General features: G+C 42.4%; 1 protein-coding gene and 1 long non-coding RNA gene across 3 annotated transcripts in view; one reads left to right on the top strand and one right to left on the bottom strand.

Annotated features, from left to right (window-relative positions):
* Positions 1-15,470, top strand: part of LOC119177742 (uncharacterized) — a 285,269-nt gene that overhangs the window by 106,314 nt on the left and 163,485 nt on the right. For both annotated transcript variants that reach the window (XM_075865074.1, XM_037428915.2), the window contains exon 7: positions 7,703-7,975. In XM_075865074.1, the coding sequence (XP_075721189.1) occupies positions 7,703-7,975 (273 nt within the window). The remainder of the gene's footprint in view (positions 1-7,702; positions 7,976-15,470) is intronic.
* LOC119177745 (uncharacterized) overlaps positions 1-15,470 on the bottom strand; it is a 145,493-nt gene that overhangs the window by 97,191 nt on the left and 32,832 nt on the right. The window lies entirely within an intron of this gene.

Genomic DNA, 15,470 nt, shown 5'->3' on the forward strand with positions numbered 1-15,470 from the left:
CTGCGCCACAAAGCTGATGTGAAGGCGAAGGCAGTGCAGTGCGGCCGTTCTGGAGCGTGTCGCGTGCGTGCACCGAAATACGATAAAGTTGAGAAAGCCCTGTACGCCTGGCTCTTGGAGACTGGGGCAAAAAACATTCGTGTTGACGGCCCAATGCTCATAAAAAAGGCAAAGTGGTTTGCAGCCGTGCTAGGTGAAGACAACTTCACTGGTGGCACAGGATGGCAGCAACGCTTTAAAAATTGCTACGGCATCGTCGGGAAGACCCTCTCGGGTGAAAGCGGGGCAACCAGCAGCAACAACAGCATTGAGAAGTGGCTATCCGACGAATGGCCAGACATTTGCAACAGCTTTTCGCCGTCGCAAATATTTAATACCGACGAAACTGCCCTGTTTTGGCAGATGCTGCCAAGCAAGATGTTGGACTTCAAGGGCAGCAAATGCCATGGCGGAAAAATGAGCAAGGTGCGCATCTCCATTTTGCTCGCTGCAAAATGGACGGCTCGTGCAAACTTCAGCCGTTCGTTATCGGCAAGAGCAGATCCCCATGCTGCTTCAAGAACGCAAGAGGTCTCTTGATGTGCTACGCATCCAACAAAAAAGCGTGAATGACACGCGATCTGTTCACGGAGCGGCTCCGGGCATGGGATACCGAGGTGGAGAAGTCCGGCCGCCAAGTCTGTCTCCTTCTTGACAATTGTTCAGCCCACCACATCATTATCTCACTGAAAAACATTACCGTGAAATTTTTGCCAGCCTACACTACGGCGAAGCTGCAGCCTCTCGACCAAGGCATTATCAAAGCCTTCAAGGTTGGGTACAGGCGACCACTGGTGCACAGGCTCCTGACGAACCTTCGTTTGGGAATCGAACTCAAAGTTCACCTTCTTGGAGCTTCACAGATGCTGACAGATGCTTGGAACGACGTGAAACAAACCACACTCGTAAACTGCTTCCGCAAAGCGGGCTGTGTGGTGACTCCAGATGAGGCGTGTTCGGACACCGAAGACGACGGCGTTGACTGCTTCGACGGTGAATTTCAGGCGCTAGCGGCATTCCCAGGTGCCATCCAAGATGGCGCAACAGCCCGCGATTCTTTAAGTGCTGACGATGACGCGCAGGCTGTGGCGGATCTCAACGATGCGGAGATCGTGGCGGACATCGCGATTGCCGCTGCCAAAGAAGCGGCAACAAGCGACTCCAATGAAGATATCCACCCGCCTACTGCAGCTGAGCTTGTGTCGGCGTTCAGCGTGATTCGCCGCTGTTGCGGCGCAATGGAAGGCGCCGGACTTTCGCATTTGGACAGCGTGAGCAAACTTGAAGACAGTTTAATGAACTTCATGGTGCAAAAGAAAAAGCAGTCCAAGCTCACGGACTTTTTTCATGCCAAATAAAGGGCCGTGGTCGTTGCGCTGTGTTTCGTATTTTCCGTGCTTTGGAGAACAAGTCGGTTACAAACCGCTTGTCACGATCTCCGAAAGCTCTCAGTGATGTGCGGAGTATTCAGGTAAGCTTTAGGTAGGCATACTTTATATTTCGAATTATCGATATATCGAACTATTTTACGATCCCCTTGGAGTTCGATATATCTGGGATCGACTGTATAGCCTTGATTGACTGGTTGATAGCAGGCATGTGTTATGTTAGGCAGTTCATAAAATGGGTTGATCTGGGAGCACATGCGCAACTGGATGATACACTCACAACAAAACCGTCACCTTGATTTTTCTTGTGGTTTTTTCAATCTTCAGGCTTCGCAGTCTCACAACATCAAGCACTGACTGCTTTCAGCCACAGCTCTAGGCCTTTTGAAGCAGCTGAGCAGCTTTGTTGGGGAGAATTTCGTCTCTCCTCAGGAAAGTTTCTCGGATTGTTTTTGGCCTCACCAGCGAACTGCTAGCTAGCTAGTTGGAATGACTTCATCTTTTTGCGCCTTTGCGTGCCACAAACAAGGACGAAGGAAAGGAGCGCACACGGACACGAGCAAATTCGTGTGCTTGTTCATGTGTTCTGTTTTCTTTCCTCCTTGTTGTTTGTCACCCGCAATGATGCAAAAAGATTAATTCCATCAGTATTGCGATCCTGGTCAATAGATTTCAGATACAACTTTGCAACTGCATGTCTTTTGACAGAAGGTGTTGCATATTATGCGCACAGAGTTACAATGCTGCACACAACACTCTTGGCTTCTGCATTTTTCAGACAGGCTTAGCACCACAAATTTGTGAAATCATTGTATCTCTCAGTTTCTTCGAGTACTGACTGATTGAAATTTGTGGACCAGTTTGCATAAAAAGCTTAGCAAAATGAATTGCTGCATTAGTAAACATGTGAAGCAGAAGTGGACAGGGATTTCGAAACTTATCAGTGCATCACTCAAGCAAACTTAGAGCAATTTAAGATTGATGTCGTGAACCACAATTGGACACATGATTTGGAATAAACAGATGCAAATGATGCATACAACGATTTTATTGGAACATTTATCGATATATATGCTAGAAATTTTCCAATGAGAACAGCGAAGCATTCGAAAAAAGTTAAGAAGCCTTGGGTTACACATGAGCTTGCCAAAGTAATAAAAACAAAAATAGTCTTTGTCATTCATTCTTACGTACATGGTCCGACTTAACATTACAGACATCTAAAAAATTTAGAAACAGACTGAATGCTGAACTAAGACAGGCAAAAGCAATGTGCTACCAGGAATGATTCGCAAATGTCTCCAAGCAATCAACAGAGATTGCATGGCAAATGATTATTTGTGTTCTAGGTCGCCTTAAAGAGTTTTCGCCCCTAACATCCATAAAGCTAGACTTGAGTGAGATAGCTGGCATGGCCTTTGCCGATCACTTCAATCATCATCATCATCATTTATTCACCCTTCAGGGCCCAAACAGGGCATTACATAAGAGGAAAGGGCGTCACAGAGTTCGCGGCACGTATGATTAGACAAACTCTACATACAACACCCTTCATAAATGCAGTAAATACAGAGCACATCAGTACTAACGATCGCTGAAAAAAAAGGTGTTGACACAAGATTGCGAGCGAGGGAAAATTTAAAGCATAGGGCAATAATTACAAAGCTGTTACAAGATAGGGCAATTACATTGAGCTATTAGAAACAATTCAAACAGGTGATTATAAACAATTGTAGCAGTTATAAAAATGTATAAAAATGCATGCAATTATAAAGGTGCTTAGCTGAAGTTATCTAAGAAAAAAGCGGGCCTATAGACTGCTTAAATTATTTTGAGTTCATCTCAAGGGCATTGGCGTCAGGAAGGCAACTTTAGTCTTCAATGGCTGCCGGCAGAAATGATTTATTGAATGAAAGGGTCGAACCATGAAGGCGTTGAACGCTGTTGGAGTTGAACAGGTGGCGAGAAGTTCGAGCTGGTGGAAGTAACAGTGTTTCATGTAAGTGGGAGAAGTTGTGGTATAATTTGTGAAATAAGACAAGTCGGGAGATTCTACATCTTGTTGCTAAAGGGTGAAATTGAGAATAGATGATTTTATGAGCGTTGCGCTGGCGTGTGAACTATAGTTCGATGAAATAAAATGGGCAGCACGACTTTGGGCACTCTCGAAAGAGGCGATCAAGTATTCTTGATAGGAGCTCCAAATGGCAGAAGCATATTCTAATTTGCTTCTAACAAAGGTTTTATAAACCTATTTTCCAATTTCTGGAGGGGACAGGTGCAGGGTTTCTTTTCAAGTAACCTAAGGTCCTGGACGTATTGGTTACAATATTTGTGATACGCTCAGACCATGACAGTTTGCTGGTAATGAGGACACCAAGATATTGGTTAGAGGTTGTATGAGATAGACTTGAAGAATTAAGTGTGTATTGATGTATCAAGTTACTCTTTTTGCTTGAAACAACCATGCGTTTGCACTTTAAGGCATTGGTTTCCATGAGCCAACGTGATAACCATAATTCTATTAGGTTTAAATCATGTTGTAATAAAGACTGGTCATTACTATTCGAGATTCGCTAGTAGACAATGCAATCGTCCGCAAAGAGGCGAATAAATGACGTTATACCGGATGGCAAGTCATTGATAAAAATGAGAAAGAGAAGCGGGCCAAGGACTGATCCCTGGGGAACGCCGGAGATAACTTGAACGGGTGTTGAAAGCTTACCGTCGATGGCTGTGAATTGAGAATGTGCTGTTAGAAAACTTTTTATACATGATAAAGTAAATGGATCAAGATTTAGACAACTGAGTTTAGCCATGAGACACCGATGAGCCACGCGATGAAATGCCTTTGAATAATCAATGTAAATGACGTCAGTCTGAAAAGAGGAATCCAAGTTCAAGTGAAGGTCTGTGGTAAATTCAAACAGTTGTGTTTGACATGGTTGCCCAGGACGAAAGCCATGTTGCTTGCGGAATAATAAAGAATTGTTATCGAGGTGACTGGCGACATGGGAATAGATTATGTGCTCCATAAGTTTGCTTGAAACACGGGTTAGTGATATAGGCTAATAATTTGACATGTCAGAGCGATTACCTTTTTTGAAAACCGGGGTTACCGTCGCAGTTTTCTAATCCTCAGGAATTTCACCTTCTAAAAGGGACTGTGCAAATATTATTTGCAAGATTCGACTCGACACGTCTCTGGTACTATAAAGAAATTTCGCAGGAATATTGTGAGGACCCGGAGTAATAGGTGTTTTTAGTTTCCCGGTTAAACGCGAGATTCCCTCTGCCGTGATAACGACTGGTCGCATTACACTGAAGTTTAGATCAAAAGCCGCCGGTACATTATCAGCACGTTCGGAAGTGAAAACAGATGAAAAGTAGGAATTCATGACATTTGATCATCATTTCGGAACTGCGAAAAGTGATACTTCTAGCGGCAATGGCAGCGTGAAGGAAACAGCCCGCTGCAATGCCATTTGCAAAAGTGCATTCTTTGCGCCTATCCATGAGGATGAAGTATACAGAGTGTACATGGGATTGAAGAACAGTAGAGCTTTAGATATAAATAACTTGCAGATTAAGCCCATAAAATATATTTTAAGATTTATTTTTCTTCTACTGGTACACATTTACAACTTAATTTTAGAGACTGCAATTTACCCAAGCGCAATGAAATACGCTAAGGTTTCAGTTATTCATAAGGGTGGTGATCGGAATTCTGTGTCAATTACCGGCCGATATCTGTACTCCTAGTTTTTTCAAAATGTATAGAAGAGCTCGTAGTTACTCGAATGACAGACTTCTTAAATAAAAAGAGCATTCTTACTGACTCGCAGTATGCCTTTCAAGAACAGGTCGACACAAATGGCACTCCTAACACTGAAAGAAAACATATTGCAAAGCTTTGAATATAACTGCTACACAGCCGGTATATTCATAGATTGTAGTAAAGCTTTCGACAGTCTTGATGACGAGATCCTTATTCACAAATGTTTTCTATGTAGATTTCGTTGAAGACCGCGAGCATTATTTAAGTCGTATCTTAAAGAACGGAATAAGTGTGTCTCCATCAATAACCACAAGTCATCCTATTTACCTGTTGTATGCTGTGTGCCCAAAGGCAGTATTCTTGTACCACTTTCACTTAATGTATTTATTAACGACGTTGTAAATATAGCCAATGATGCAAAATTTATAACCTACGCAGATGATTGCACATTGTGTGTGTCAGGTCCTGATGCCAACAAACTTGTCAAAAAATGCAATGAAATTATGGTCAGTTTGTCCAACTGGACTCGGGCAAATAGGCTTAAGGTAAATACAAACAAAACAAAAGTTATCATGTTCTGCGCTAAAAATAAATTACTCATCATTCGTAATGATATTTACTTTCAGAATCATCGTATTGAGTTGGTTGAAGAGTTGAAAATTCTCGGAGTATATTTTTCTTCTGGTTTACGTTGGGATGCCCGCATCAATTATCTTTGCGGTAAGCTATCTGCGGTTACCGGTGCTATGGGGCGCTGCCGTGCATTCTTGAGTTGGGGGGCAAATCTGCAAATTTATTACGACCTATTCCTGTCATATGTACACTATTGTTACTTTGTATAGGCAACAACTTCAAAATGCAACATGCAAAAACTGTTAATCGTCCTTCAGCCACACATGGCATATTTCTCAAACATAAATTACACCATGCTGACAGGCTATACGAATAAAGATTATTAGAAAAAATTTATTTCTTATCCAAAAATGTTAAAAATACTTTACGTGACTTGCTAAGCTAGAACTTCACAACAAGAAACTCTGAGGTATGGAAGGTACCTTGGTCCCGGAACAACCTGCAATCACTAACCTGAAATCTTTTACTCATAATGTTCCAATGATACTCAACCAGTACAAACACACAACCATATTAAATAAAAAACATCTGCCTGACTACTTTTTATCTTTATAATAAGTCATTACTCTGCATTCTTGTACAAAGTTTCATTTTTACATTTTTTATGTACGTGGGATGTATGCCGATCTGGATGTGTAATGCTTTCGATGCGGATGCTAAGTAAAAACGCTTGGTGACATGTGTCATATATGTTCTATTGCCATGCAAGGTACCCTGGGCCTACGTCAAGCTGCTGTGACAGCTTTTTGCCCAAGTGTCCCTTCAGATTGTTTTTCTGGTAAATAAATTAAAATTGAATTGAAATTGATTGTGTGCCAATACAGAATCATAACTTTCGAAATGACCACAGATAGAGAAGTCAAATATCCAACTGAATGTAAAAATATTTTCATAAAGCTTAATGCTTAAAAATTTTAAGATAAGATAACATGGTATTGTACACAATCAGGTGTTTTCCATCATTAGAAAAATCAAGATATTTATTACGTTTTTTTCTTAGGAGGGAAAACACCTAATTTTTTGCCGACACTGAAGCAGCAGTAATCTATTATATGAAGGTCTGAAAAATGTTTATTTATAAAGTTGCTGTAGCATATTTCCATGTTTTTTTTTTCAAGAAGCTAATGAATTACTGACCAGTGAAGTTCTCAGGTTGATAGTAAACCTGCATTTTATTTTGAATGCACACCTGCACTTCTAATAAAATGGTTTATTGTGTATGCATGTATTTACTGTTTTTACTGAACTGAAGGGAATTCACGTATGAAATTTCATGTGTTATGTCAAGAAGGGAAAAATGTTCTTTTAATGTCTTGATCATTTATGACAACTCAGAATGCAACCCCAAGGCACAACACTGTAAAAGCACTAAGAAATCGTGCACGCCTCTAAGGACTCCCGCAGCCTGTGTTCCGAGAGACAGCTGCGGTTATTGCAGGTTTAGAAAGACCAAAGAGAGAAAAAGATGGGAAGGGTGCTTGTTCTTTTGAGTTTTTTGTTATTATTTTTATTATTCCAAAGCAGCTTCAAGCAGTGACGCTCATCAAAAATACTTGACTGCCTTTCACGATGCCTGGGTTTGATTGTCAGAGCGGGCAGCTCTGCGGGAAAATTTCTTTTTTTTTTCCTTTTGGCATTTTAATTGATGTTGACAGAAATTGCCTCAAATCATGATTGACTCCATCATAAAACACCATTATGTTAAATTAGCCAAGCCAGCTAGAAGGAGGAACAAAGCACTGTTCCTTCTTTTAGCTGATTTACTTATTACTGCACTGTATGAGTTTGCGTATATGTGCTTCCTGAGAAAAAATGCATAAACCAGCCATGTGTTCCCTGACATTTGTTCATCCTTCTTTCTCAGCCCTGTCCACAGGCCATTTGTTGGGCCAGCTTCTGCCTTTGGGTGCAGGTGGGAGCCAACAAGTGGTGCAGGTGGTGGCAGCCAATGGCACAGTGCTCACAACAACCTTGGCCAACCTCCCTGCCCTTTCGCAGCAGCTCTCTCTGGCCGCAGCTTTGGCTTCGGCCAGCAGCAATGCAGCCTCCAAGCAGCAGGCTGCTCTCACAATGCCACACCATTTCCAGCAAGTGGCACATCCACAGCAGCAGCAGCAGCAACCACACAACGGACACGGTGTGTAGCAAACGTTTAGTTTTGTGTCTGCATTGAAAAATTACATGCACACTCACTATGAGTGCTTGTTTGCCAGTACCTTTCGTAAGTGCAGGCCCATGAATGAAAAACTTCTGAGTTATGTTTGTTTTTGCATATGCCCAGCTTCAATGAAATCTCCTCAATACGTACCTGCTTTAAATTTACTAATGGGTAAAACACAAAGTAAACTTGTTGAATGAATTAGTTATCATTAGTACTTTGTGAATGTTTGAAAGTTTTGAATAGTCATCAAATATTGCATTTGTAACATTCTCATTCAATTTGATAACCACGCACTTGAAAATTTTGAATGTTCGAACTAACTCGAACATTCTTTGAATATTCTATCTTCACGAACATTCGGTCGCATATGTCACTGTGAAGAACTTCCGATTTTGCAAATTTGCGATGAGAACATCAACACTAGATAATGCAGTAATTACTACGACTTCGGCAAGTGTGCGATAATGCCTGCACAGAAATTCACGGGAGCGTGATGATGCTACCGTTGAACGGGACAAACCTACCAACAATAAACATCTCAACCAATCTAGATCATATATGGCAGTATGTGTGGCTTAGCGGTTTAGCACTGTTGCTGTTCGTGTAAACATACCGGCATACCATGCCGATCGCTGCCATGCCATTGTGCGTGGGACCGTCTCAATAAAGTGCATATCACTCGTGGAAATGAAGGCAACTTGCCGTCGCTGCATTGGCCCGACAAAATAGTCATCGCACCTTTGCTCAATCCCATGCTGAGTGAGCGCGAAGAAAAAAAGTAATAACCATAATTTATTTTCGCTTGTTTTTAATCTTGTTGAGTTTACGTTGTCGACTTACAGATACCACAAGTGCAACTTCATAGTTCATGTGGCAGAAGACAATGTTTGCACAAATGAGCCGCGTACATCCGCCAGCACGAAGAAGAAAAATAACGTCTCTGCGCAAAAACAAATGTTATAGGAGCATCGCTCACCAAGTGAGCCTAGTAGGCTACGCTCTGAGTGTAACTAGCTCGGGGCGTGCTCAGCTTGACCTTTGACGGTAACGCGTTTCGTGTGTAGTTGCACCACTAATGGATCCCCGTATAAGCGTGCATGCGTTGAAGCTTGACGAGACGTCCGTCAGCTGTGCTGCTATTTAAGCATGTATTCTCTTTATAGTTCAGAAATGATTTCTAAAGCTCATGCTTTTTTCGGCAACGTTACGGCGGCGTCATCACATGTAGCTCTTTGTTACTAAAAGCGACGCACATAAGGTGACGGACAGAAATTCGTGGATGTTAGCGCGTAGTTCTGCTGTGTAGTTCAACAGCGCCTTTGGAATTCCGTCGTACGGGCATCGCGCGGCAGCGTCTCCTGCAATCAATCCTCCCTAATACCGTCAGCTTCCTGCCGTCGGCAGCCAGTGTGCCAAAGGGGGTCGTTATGCGCAACAGTGTGCCGTCGCCTCTGGGAGTTGTGGCTTCATTAACAAAAACGTGTAGTTGGGGCGTCTTATTCCATCACACATCAGTAAACGTCTATCTCGCCCGCTTGTCCAACGTGGCTTACTTCGTGTTATCAGCGCACCTAGTACACCTTGGTCACGATCGTGCCGCTATCAGCGTGACAGAGCACCCTTGATAGGAAAATGACAAGTGCACATTACTCGATAAAGAGAATGGAAGCAAGCCAGATAACAATTGCTGTGTAGTTGAAAGGTGCCCCAAGCACTCCTATTTGCCTTAGTGGCTCGACTGGTGAGAACAAGGGGGAAAATTGAAAAGATAAGCATAAAATTTGGAGCCAAAACTGATAGTGTGGGAACCTGGATGAATTGTGTTAATAATTGCTTAGACTCAAGTACACGGGAGTTAACTTTTCACTTCATCAGAGTATGGCTGCCATAGCAGGGATCAAACGAGTGGCCTCATGGACTATAGTCATGATGGCGGGTACAAAATCTTTTTTTGTAGTAAAGTGCTTCCACATAAAAAAAAGATGCAAAAAGTTTGTTAAACATGTGAATTAAATGCAAGACATCACAGTCACAAGCTCAACTATTACACTCATCTGCTTCCTGGCAAGCACAGATCGTGACTTTTTTTTTTGCAGTAACAGACTACAATAGCTAACAAGTGTACTGTTTCCAACATAAATATATGATTGAGTAAAAAATCACTGTTTATTATTCGGTTTGTATTCGAAGTGATGTATTCGTATTCAAAAATTTCGATATTCGCCCACCCCTGGTTATTATAGAACGAGTTCATAATACTGAAACTTAAAAGAAAAAAGTAGGAGGGAGCAGAAAGGTCATACCTTTCTGCTCCCTCCTACATCTTTCTTTGCCAATGGTACTGACTGTGTACCATGCGATGTGGTTTCTCTAGTGATTCAGGCTATTCAGCCGCGACTTAACTCACTTTGTACAAGCATTGACTGTGTTCGTCTTAGCTGTGAAAACACATAGAGTGTCTGCCAACAAAGATTTTCAGTGAGCCAATGTGCGGTCACCGCCGTGTAGTGTGCTTTCGACGGAGCATGTATGCATGTCGCCATTGGCAACCAATGTGAGAAGGTGCTCTGGTAAAAGGTGAGTTATGGAATGCATCTAGTAAACTGTGATTCAAAGCATTCTCACATTTTGCACACATTTGTGATTACTGAGGCAAGTGCAATAGCGCGCACTTGTCTCCTGCCCTTGTGCAGAAAGTGCACGGACGAGGCGTGGTAACATTTCGATCTGAGTGTCTTATCACACACTATTTGCGGCAACACCTCACCCTAGTTTTCAAAGTGGTATCACGTGGCCAAAGGCGAGCGATGTTGTGCCATTGGTTATTACGTTCCCGTTACCTTTCATAAGGGTATCTATGAGCTCTGTTGCCGCTATAACTTTACTGTTCACAACAGCCGAGGTTTGCGTGGCCTGCTACTTTGTACCAATAATGTTCTCTGCGTGTACATGATTATATTTTAGGAGCAAAGCTCCATATGGGAAGACTTAGTCAGTTGTTAATTGTCGATCCATCCGGCATACCTTGTAGTGTTCCCTTATTGTACAGTAGAAGGTACTGTCCCATAGAGAGGCATGCAAACTGCAGTTGGTTGATGATATGCTACAGTCGAATCTCGATAATTCGAACTTGGAGGGGTCCAAAAGTTTGCTCGAATTGAAAGAAGTCTGAATTAATGAAAGCTAAATGAACGGAGGGTTCACCATGCAGTAGTGCATGTGCATTGAGCTTACACATGTGAGGAAAGTTTTAGAAGACTTACATTTATTCACAAATCACAGGACATTCATCATTAATTGAAGTATTCGGTGATGTGTGTCTGTGCACATTTGCCTTGCAGCGAGTCAATCAATTTCGTACGCAGCTTGAAAAGCATTTCTACTTCATCTTCAGCATTCTCCTGGCAAGGGAAATTGCGCGCGGCAATGTCTAGCGCCGACACTCTCTAAAGACCATAACAACGACAGCGTCTCCGCTGCTACCCTCTGCGCCCCAGTCGCAGCGTGGCCAGCACGTGACAACAAAGTAGGAGCGTCTCCACGCAGGGAGCAGCAGATCGGCATTTGAGAAGGAACCAACACTCCACGGCAGCTTATTTTGATTTGTTTTGTTTGTTTTTTTTTTGCTCTTTTTACACGTGTTGTTGAAAAGAGAAGAATCTATGTGGCAGGGAGAGGAAAAGGGGAAGTGTGGCACTGGTGCGTGAGAGAGAGCCAGCACGCCGCAATAGCTTTCTGTTTTTTTTCCCTCTTTCTCCACGTGTGGCATTGAAAGGAGAAGGTTCTCTGCGTGGCAGGGAAGGCAAAGGCAGAAGCGTGGCACAGGCGCATCGCAGATCGGCATTTGAGAAAGAGAAAACATTTCACCGCAGTCTTTTCCATTTCTTTTCTTTTCCTTCGCGCCCAGCGTTGAGGTGTCCGAGCCGCGGGATTGGGCATGGTGCTGAGAGCATTTTCGGAACGCGGTATATTCGAATTAACTATCACAAGTGCTTGCACGTTCGAATTACTGGGCGTTTTCGCCCATTCGAATACACATAGCTCTGACAGCACCACAGCGTCACTTCTAATTAACTGAAAGTTTGAATAAAGCGTGTTCGAATTAATGAGATTCGACTGTAGGTGGCGCTGTATGCATTCTGTGTCGTCATCCCCATTTTTCGTCTCATTTTCGAGAGGGCACTAGCTCTTAGACATGCATACAATATGGTGGTTGGGTGAAGGTATACTAGATGGCGTTGGCGGTGCTGCTGCGCAAGGCTGCGTGGGACCTCATTCTCATGGATCGTCACCGTACATGGAGCAGTGCGCTTGCCGGATCGTGCTTAGTTGGACACACAGATAGATGCACGTTCAGACGAACTCACATACAGTCGGATGGACGCACGGACAGACGGAAGCACGGTTGGACGGATGCTTCACTTATCATCATTTATTCCGTGGAAATGCCGTGATTTTTTTTTCGTTTCTCTTCTTATTCCTGTTTCTAAGCGTATGCAGATTTACAGATACATCAATATGTGCAAATGTTGTATATGAATGGATGTGGATATGAATGTGTACATATATAGACTGGAAAAATTGGGGGATCCTTATGCTTCGCCTTTAAGAGTTTAGTACGATAGCGATATCCTGTCCTTCGTGCATACTGAGTTTAAGATGGCTTGTGTCAGTGAATCTTTTGCATATGGCTGCATTCTGTGTAATGGGTAGCATGCTTTAAACCATAGGCAGTAGACCTTATGCAAAATTACTGCGATCTGTCGGCCGTTATGTGCATAGCCGTTAGAGGCTGCGTGCGGCGCAGTACGCACATGCCCGCCTGTGTTTACGTACAAGTAAGGTAAGGCGTTTCGACGTGAAGCATGTATTGGCTGATAATCGCAATGACGAGGTATTGCTGCGTCTCTTGCAGCACACAGAAAGGAACTCTCAATGTTGAAGAAAAAAAAAGGTAAGCCGTAAACTTTGTCCCCCTTTTTTTTTTTTTCAAGCTAATAGCGTTTCCAGCATGAGCTGTGGCTACTCCTCCCAAAATACGTGTTTGTGTTCTCCTTTCTAAGCAAGTAAAACGTGCAATAGCATTAGTATTCATGGTCACATAAATTACTGCACGCCAAAGCAAGGCAGCTTTGGCAACGTTTTCGCTATCAACTGTTTACCAAGTGAAGGCGACTCGTACATTTCACGCTAAAGTCGCCTTCACGCAACAAACCTTATCCCAGCGAATTGCTTGTGCCTACATTTCGTTGAATGTGTTTTGTTTATTACGCTTAAGGAAACGGCACACGCTCAATCAGAAGCAAGTGCGCGTCATTGATTCATTCTGAGAAGGGAGCAATGGTGCTAAAGCGTTCTTTTTTTGTGCTGTTCTGTTCCTCTCTTCTCGAGTGTTACAAGCAGCAGTTTAGTGGGATGACTAGGCACGTTTTTTGAAGCATTCATTGTGCTCGGCATATGCAATGAGATGCAGGCACGTTAAATTAGCCGCCATAAAGCCCGTTGCGTGAAAGTGGCTTCTGCGTAAAGCGTACATATCGCCTGCAGTTGGTAAACGGCTGCTAGCAAAAACATTGCAAAAACTGCCTGGATTAGGCATGCAGCAATTTGTGAGAACACAAGTACAAATGCTATTGCACGTATTATTTTGCTTAGAAAGGAGAGCGCGAGCATGTATTTCAGGAGCAGTTGCCGCAGCTCATGCTGAAAACGCCATCAGCTTCAAAAAAAAAAACCAGGAAACCAAGTTTACGGCTTACCTTTTTTTTTCTTCAGCATTCCGAGTTACTTTCTGTGTGCTGTAAGAGACGCAGCAATACGTTGGCGTTGTGATTATCAGCCAATACACGCCTCACATTGATACGCCTTATGTGTGCGTCTACGTAAACACGCGAACATGTGCGTACTGCACCGCGCTCAGCCTCTAACATGGCAGCTATGCACACAACAGCCGACAGATGGCAGCAATTTTGTATAAGGTCTTTTGTGCACGTCAAATCGTTTCGAACTAGCTGTGCACCCACTATGTGACTTTAACTAAAAAGGTGCAGTAAAATTAGTGCCTTTTGCAGTGGGTGAATTCATGATAATTGCATGGCCTGACGACGGATCACAGTGTACGCTTGTTCCACACATTATTGCTGCGACATCACATGATACATTGTGAAGCATGTATACAGGACACATGTGTTCGTAATGCATGCAAGTTACTTTCACTGCATTTCCAAGCAGAAAGTGTTATTGTCACTGTATTTCTAAGCAGACACCTGGCTCTGTAGTAGAACACTTGCTTGTCACGTAAACGACCTGGGTTTGATTCTCACTCAGGCCCAGAAACGTTCATTTCATATTTTATTTGCATCTTTCCCGATTTCTCAGTCACGCATAAAATTATTTTTCGCTCACAATCAACGAAGCCTACAATGACAACCACACCGTGATTTCTGCGAAACGAGTTCTTTAATGCATTAATGTGTGCTGATGTTGTATATCCATAGATGTGAACATAGTAGGCTTGTGCGAATAGGGAATTTTAGGTTTGAAGTAAATTCGAAGTGAAAAGAAATTTTGGACGAATAATTTCGAATCAAGTTCAGTGTCACATGTCATAAAGGAAAGTGAGCATATTTGCCATGACTCAACTAACCTGTACAATATTTTCTTTTATTTCTACTAGGCCTGTGCAAATGCCATTCTTTTTGGTTTAAAAGTATTGGAAACAGGTTTAAGTAGTAGCAGAATTTGACTTTCCGTAGATTGCTAGTGATCACCTATAGCATATGTCACGTTTTATAATTTACTGTACTTAAAGCATATAAGATAGTATAACAAGTGTTTAAACTTTCAAATTATGAATTTATGTAAGGTTAATATGTTCATTTAAACTTTGGAAGTGGTTTAGGCGAGGCGCGGCGGCAGTGCGGATCTCCCTTGGCACTCCTCTGGTTTAGCACTCCTCTACTGCAGTGGAACCATGTTTACAGAGGGCTACATGTGGACTAATATTTAACTATTCATTCATTTTGATTTTCAACAATTCAAGTTAGAATTGAAGTGAATTCAAATACTGTAATATTCTCGAATATTTGAAGCATTTGAATATTTGAACTATTCTAGAGTATAGAAGTGTGTAGAATATGTTTTAATGAGATCTGACAGACAATCAAGGGAGGGAAAGTATTGGGTATGTTATTATAAGTAATTGCAATGTAAATGTGAAGGAAGAAAAGTGGATGAAAAGATAACTTGCCTGAAAAGATAACCTGCGACCTTTGAATAAAGCGTCTGATGCTCTACCAACTGAGCTACCATGACAACTATTCCTTGGTTCACTTTATAGGGTAGGTATGCATATTAGCCTTGTTCACAATGGAACAGAAGCCTTGTTCACATTGTGAACAAGGCTCTCGTTCTGGATGCCGAAGTGTCTTTATATTTTTATTGTGTTGTGGTCCGTATTTTTGCAGTTTTT

Source organism: Rhipicephalus microplus, chromosome 1 (genome assembly GCF_043290135.1).
Source record: "Rhipicephalus microplus isolate Deutch F79 chromosome 1, USDA_Rmic, whole genome shotgun sequence".
NCBI lineage: Eukaryota > Metazoa > Arthropoda > Arachnida > Ixodida > Ixodidae > Rhipicephalus > Rhipicephalus microplus.